General features: G+C 46.7%; 1 protein-coding gene across 1 annotated transcript; it reads left to right on the top strand.

Annotated features, from left to right (window-relative positions):
* The first annotated feature begins 377 nt into the window (after nucleotides 1-377).
* Nucleotides 378-2,421, top strand: LOC135573064 (BTB/POZ domain-containing protein KCTD12-like). The gene is given in 2 exon segments (XM_065022097.1): nucleotides 378-1,418; nucleotides 1,421-2,421. Coding segments are annotated over 2 exon segments (834 nt in total). The 5' UTR covers nucleotides 378-938; the 3' UTR covers nucleotides 1,775-2,421.
* The last annotated feature ends 4,593 nt before the right edge of the window (nucleotides 2,422-7,014 follow it).

Here is a 7,014-nt window from a genome sequence, read left to right as displayed (position 1 = left end):
TTGTTCTTAACTGACTTGCCTAGTTAATTAAAGGTTCAAAATAAAAATTCCCACTAGATGTCGGTCTCTCCCTGTCTTGACTAGCGGTGGAAAAGGTACTCAGTTCTCAAACTGGAGTAAAAGTAAAGATACCTTCATAGAAAATGACTCAAGTAAAAGTGAAAGTCACCCGGTGAAAAACTACTTGAGTAAAAGTCTAAAAGTAGTTGGTTTTAAATATACTTCAGTATCAAAAGTAAAAGTGTAAATCATTTCACCTTGTTTATATTCAGCCAATCAGACGGCAGCATTTTCTTTTTTTTTAAGGATATCCAGGGACTCACTCCAACACGCATTTAAAACAACGAAGCATTTGTGTTGTTTAGTGAGTCCGTCAGATCAGAGGCGGCGGGGATGACTCTGGAGAAGCGGGGATGACTCTGGAGAAGTGGGGATGACTCTGGAGAAGTGTGTGAATTGGACAGTTGTCCTGTCCTGCTAAGTATTCAAAATGTAACGAGGACTTTTGGGTGTCGAGGAAAATGTACAGACTAAAAATAACATTATTTTCTTTAGGAATATAGTGAAGTAAAAGTAAAAGTTGTAAAAAATATATATAAAGTACAGATACCCCAAAACAACTACTTACAGTAAGTAGTACTTTAAAGTATTTTTACTTAATTACTTTACACCTCTGGTCTTGAGTGGTTTCATAGCTTTACTTCTACTAAAAGAGAAGACTTCCATACTGACTGAGGGAAGTCACAAACTCTGTCCGTGAAGAGTTAACTTTTCAGCAGTATTCTGCTGCCTCCCCAGTCCGTCTCCTCCTCCTCTTCTCCTCCCACACAACTCCAGCCATATAAACAAAACCGTTACATTTGTACTGGTGTTATTTTGTCCATTTCCTGGATTCGCCAAGTCCGTTGGAGTTCTACCCAGGCGCGCAGGGGAGAGAGATGGCACACAGTGAGAACCAACAGTCGTCCTTTTCTGATATAATAGAATTAAACGTCGGCGGGCAAGTGTATGTAACTCGACATGCAACTTTAGTCTCCGTCCCAAACTCTCTCCTGTGGACTATGTTCGCACAGAAGAGCCCTACAGAACTACCGAAAGACAGCAAAGGACGCTACTTCTTTGACCGGGACGGATTTCTGTTCAGGTATATTCTGGATTATCTGCGGGAAAGGGACATCGTTCTACCGGACTTCTTTAAGGAGAGGGGTCGGTTACAGAAGGAGGCAGAGTTCTTCCAGCTGCACGAGCTCGCACAGCGCCTCAGACCGGCAGTGAGTAAAGATAACTCTCTCGGGGACGAGCTGTGCGCCCATGGGGACCCGGAAGAGGCTTCGCTCGCTTGCGCTCTGGGTAGTAGCAGCATCACCACGACCGCGGTGAGCAGCCCGACTCGAGCCTTCGCTCCCCGTTCCAGAAGCATGGCTATATTACCATTGGTTACCGGGGCTCCTACACCATCGGGAGGGATATTCAAACGGACGCCAAGTTCAGGCGTGTGGCCAGAATAACGGTTTGCGGAAAGACGTCCCTGGCCAAAGAAGTTTTTGGTGAGACTCTGAATGAGAGCAGAGACCCGGACAAACCACCTGAGAGGTACACTTCCCGGTACTATCTGAAGTATAACTTTCTGGAGCAGGCGTTCGACAGGCTCGCGGAGGTCGGGTTCCGCATGGTGGCTTGCAGCTCCACGGGCACGTGCGCGTACGCGAGCAGCGACCCGAACGAGGACAAAATCTGGACCAGCTACACCGAATACGTGTTCTCCCGGGACTGAACAACCCGCTAGGTAGCTTTACCTGAGGGTACTGGGACAGTGACGTCGCGTGACGCTCACCTGTACGGTAGAGAGACTACCTGCAGAAATGTGAAAACTCCTCGATCTTCTCTATATGTCCCATCTGATTATGGGAAAGGTTAAAGGTTACTGAGGATTATTCTGAAAGTATGGACATATTGGTTGTTGTTTTGCCCAGGCCTATATAAGGCTAATGGAGGTATGTTTCATGTTGCAGACCAGACTATATTATACAGTTATTATACGACTGTTGTGACAGAATGCTCTCAATGTGTTTATACTAACATTAAACACACACACACAAACACACCACACAAATATTAACACACACACACACACACCACACACACACACACATTAACACACACACACACACACAAACATTAACACACACACACAAACCACACAAACATTAACACACACACACACACCACACAAACATTAACACACACACACCACACAAACATTAACACACACACCACACAAACATTAACACACACACACACACACACACACTCAGATTGGGGATCCAGCCCGTTTCCTTAAATTGGGATCTTAACCCTGCAGAACGTTACGTTTGGATTTGTGTTTTGTTGCAATTCAGTATTAAAAAATCATGAACACTTTGCTGCGCTTTGGTCTCATTCATCTAACGACGGACGTAACACACACACCACACACACAAACATGTACACACACACACACACTCACACACATGTTCCCAGAACAAGCACAATGCAAGGTGTGTGAGGGTGGACAGGCTGTTGAACCTAACTCCCTCCTGGCTCTGAGCTTGGTTTGACAGGCTGTTGAACCTAACTCCCTCCTGGCGTTGTCTTGGTTTGACAGGCTGTTGAACCTAACTCCCTCATGGAGTTGTCTTGGTTTGACAGGCTGTTGAACCTAACTCCCTCATGGAGTTGTCTTGGTTTGACAGGCTGTTGAACCTAACTCCCTCATGGAGTTGTCTTGGTTTGACAGGCTGTTGAACCTAACTCCCTCCTGGTGTTGTCTTGGTTTGACAGGCTGTTGAACCTAACTCCCTCCTGGCTCTGAGCTTGGTTTGACAGGCTGTTGAACCTAACTCCCTCCTGGCGTTGTCTTGGTTTGACAGGCTGTTGAACCTAACTCCCTCCTGGCGTTGTCTTGGTTTAACAGGCTGTTGAACTTAACTCCCTCCTGGCGTTGTCTTGGTTTGACAGGCTGTTGAACCTAACTCCCTCATGGTGGTGTCTTTTGGTTTGACAGGCTGTTGAACTTAACTCCCTCATGGCGTTGTCTTGGTTTGACAGGCTGTTGAACCTAACTCCCTCCTGGCGTTGTCTTGGTTTGACAGGCTGTTGAACCTAACTCCCTCATGGCTTTGTCTTGGTTTGACAGGCTGTTGAACCTAACTCCCTCCTGGCTCTAAGCTTGGTTTGACAGGCTGTTGAACCTAACTCCCTCCTAGCGTTGTCTTGGTTTGACAGGCTGTTGAACCTAACTCCCTCCTGGCGTTGTCTTGGTTTGACAGGCTGTTGAACCTAACTCCCTCCTGGCGTTGTCTTGGTTTGACAGGCTGTTGAACCTAACTCCCTCCTGGCGTTGTCTTGGTTTGACAGGCTGTTGAACCTAACTCCCTCCTGGTGTTGTCTTGGTTTGACAGGCTGTTGAACCTAACTCCCTCATGGTGTTGTCTTGGTTTGACAGGCTGTTGAACCTAACTCCCTCCTGGCTCTGAGCTTGGTTTGACAGGCTGTTGAACCTAACTCCCTCCTGGCATTGTCTTGGTTTGACAGGCTGTTGAACCTAACTCCCTCATGGCGTTGTCTTGGTTTGACAGGCTGTTGAACCTAACTCCCTCCTGGCTCTGAGCTTGGTTTGACAGGCTGTTGAACCTAACTCCCTCCTGGCGTTGTCTTGGTTTGTCAGGCTGTTGAACCTAACTCCCTCCTGGTGTTGCCTTGGTTTGACAGGCTGTTGAACCTAACTCCCTCCTGGCTCTGAGCTTGGTTTGACAGGCTGTTGAACCTAACTCCCTCCTGGCTCTGAGCTTGGTTTGACAGGCTGTTGAACCTAACTCCCTCATGGTGTTGTCTTGGTTTGACAGGCTGTTGAACCTAACTCCCTCATGGTGTTGTCTTGGTTTGACAGGCTGTTGAACCTAACTCCCTCCTGGCGTTGTCTTGGTTTGACAGGCTGTTGAACCTAACTCCCTCCTGGCTCTGAGCTTGGTTTGACAGGCTGTTGAACCTAACTCCCTCCTGGCGTTGTCTTGGTTTGACAGGCTGTTGAACCTAACTCCTTCCTGGCGTTGTCTTGGTTTGACAGGCTAAGAACCTAACTCCCTCCTGGCTCTAAGCTTGGTTTGACAGGCTGTTGAACCTAACTCCCTCCTGGCGTTGTCTTGGTTTGACAGGCTGTTGAACCTAACTCCCTCCTAGCGTTGTCTTGGTTTGACAGGCTGTTGAACCTAACTCCCTCCTGGCGTTGTCTTGGTTTGTCAGGCTGTTGAACCTAACTCCCTCCTGGTGTTGTCTTGATTTGTCAGGCTGTTGAACCTAACTCCCTCCTGGCATTGTCTTGGTTTGACAGGCTGTTGAACCTAACTCCCTCATGGCGTTGTCTTGGTTTGACAGGCTGTTGAACCTAACTCCCTCCTGGCTCTGAGCTTGGTTTGACAGGCTGTTGAACCTAACTCCCTCCTGGCGTTGTCTTGGTTTGTCAGGCTGTTGAACCTAACTCCCTCCTGGTGTTGCCTTGGTTTGACAGGCTGTTGAACCTAACTCCCTCCTGGCTCTGAGCTTGGTTTGACAGGCTGTTGAACCTAACTCCCTCATGGTGTTGTCTTGGTTTGACAGGCTGTTGAACCTAACTCCCTCATGGTGTTGTCTTGGTTTGACAGGCTGTTGAACCTAACTCCCTCCTGGCGTTGTCTTGGTTTGACAGGCTGTTGAACCTAACTCCCTCCTGGCGTTGTCTTGGTTTGACAGGCTGTTGAACCTAACTCCCTCCTGGCGTTGTCTTGGTTTGACAGGCTGTTGAACCTAACTCCTTCCTGGCGTTGTCTTGGTTTGACAGGCTGTTGAACCTAACTCCCTCCTGGCTCTAAGCTTGGTTTGACAGGCTGTTGAACCTAACTCCCTCCTGGCGTTGTCTTGGTTTGACAGGCTGTTGAACCTAACTCCCTCCTAGCGTTGTCTTGGTTTGACAGGCTGTTGAACCTAACTCCCTCCTGGTGTTGTCTTGGTTTGTCAGGCTGTTGAACCTAACTCCCTCCTGGTGTTGTCTTGATTTGTCAGGCTGTTGAACCTAACTCCCTCCTGGCGTTGTCTTGGTTTGACAGGCTGTTGAACCTAACTCCCTCCTAGCGTTGTCTTGGTTTGACAGGCTGTTGAACCTAACTCCCTCCTGGCGTTGTCTTGGTTTGACAGGCTGTTGAACCTAACTCCCTCCTGGCGTTGTCTTGGTTTGACAGGCTGTTGAACCTAACTCCCTCCTGGTGTTGTCTTGGTTTGACAGGCTGTTGAACCTAACTCCCTCCTGGCTCTGAGCTTGGTTTGACAGGCTGTTGAACCTAACTCCCTCATGGCGTTGTCTTGGTTTGACAGGCTGTTGAACCTAACTCCCTCATGGCGTTGTCTTGGTTTTCTGACAGGAAAGTGTGGTTTGACAGGCTGTTGAACCTAACTCCCTCCTGGCGTTGTCTTGGTTTGACAGGCTGTTGAACCTAACTCCCTCCTGGCGTTGTCTTGGTTTGACAGGCTGTTGAACCTAACTCCCTCCTGGTGTTGTCTTGGTTTGACAGGCTGTTGAACCTAACTCCCTCCTGGCTCTGAGCTTGGTTTGACAGGCTGTTGAACCTAACTCCCTCATGGCGTTGTCTTGGTTTGACAGGCTGTTGAACCTAACTCCCTCATGGCGTTGTCTTGGTTTGACAGGCTGTTGAACCTAACTCCCTCCTGGCGTTGTCTTGGTTTGACAGGCTGTTGAACCTAACTCCCTCCTGGCGTTGTCTTGGTTTGACAGGCTGTTGAACCTAACTCCCTCCTGGCGTTGTCTTGGTTTGACAGGCCAATACTGTATAAGTTGCGTTATTTGTGTCTCAACATCTAAAACTGTATTTTCAATTTTAAAATAAATCATTTCAAAGTAATATTTGTATTTATGTGTTTCTGAATGTGTTTGTATCATGTCTAGAACAGACCAAAACATCTGGGCTAAAGATTATAATGACATAGTCATTCTAGGAATTGATGGAGCAGCCGAGAGATATTTTTCAGTAGGGGAAAAGGAGCCATATTCCCAACACTCTGCTGTCACTGTGAAGGTTATTCATGGTTTCACACCCCTGTTCATCTCTTGTGGACAGACTGACCAAACTACATGAGATTTAACTTCTGGGTAAACAGAGAATACACCCACATAAATGTTTATTTTATGTTGGTGTCAAGCATTGACAGAGGATGGAATCCATTCTGACAGGAAAGTGTTCTATAGATTCCCTTCTGACAGGAAAGTGTTCTATAGATTCCCTTCTGACAGGAAAGTGTTCTATAGATTCCCTTCTGACAGGAAAGTGTTCTATAGATTCCCTTCTGACAGGAAAGTGTTCTATAGATTCCATTCTGACAGGAAAGTGTTCTAGAGATTCCATTCTGACAGGAAAGTGTTCTATAGATTCCCTTCTGACAGGAAAGTGTTCTATAGATTCCCTTCTGACAGGAAAGTGTTCTAGAGATTCCATTCTGACAGGAAAGTGTTCTAGAGATTCCATTCTGACAGGAAAGTGTTCTAGAGATTCCATTTTGACAGGTTTTCTAGAGAATCCACTCTGACAGGTTTTCTAGAGATTCCATTCTGATAGTAAAGTGTTCTATATAATCGCTTCTGACAGGAAAATGTTCTATAGAATCCATACTGACAGGAAAGTGTTCTATAGATTCCCCTCTGACAGGAAAGTGTCCTATAGATTCCACTCTGACAGGAAAGTGTTCAATAGAATCCATTCTGACAGGAAAGTGTTCTAGAGATTCCATTCTGACAGGAAAGTGTTCTATAGATTCCCTTCTGACAGGAAAGTGTTCTAGAGATTCCATTCTGACAGGAAAGTGTTCTATAGATTCCCTTCTGACAGGAAAGTGTTCTAGAGATTCCATTCTGACAGGAAAGTGTTCTAGAGATTCCATTCTGACAGGAAAGTGTTCTAGAGATTCCATTCTGACAGGAAAGTGTTCTAA

The sequence above is a fragment of the Oncorhynchus nerka genome, linkage group LG2 (genome assembly GCF_034236695.1).
Source record: "Oncorhynchus nerka isolate Pitt River linkage group LG2, Oner_Uvic_2.0, whole genome shotgun sequence".
Taxonomy (NCBI): domain Eukaryota; kingdom Metazoa; phylum Chordata; class Actinopteri; order Salmoniformes; family Salmonidae; genus Oncorhynchus; species Oncorhynchus nerka.
This window is presented reverse-complemented; position numbering and strand designations above follow the sequence as displayed.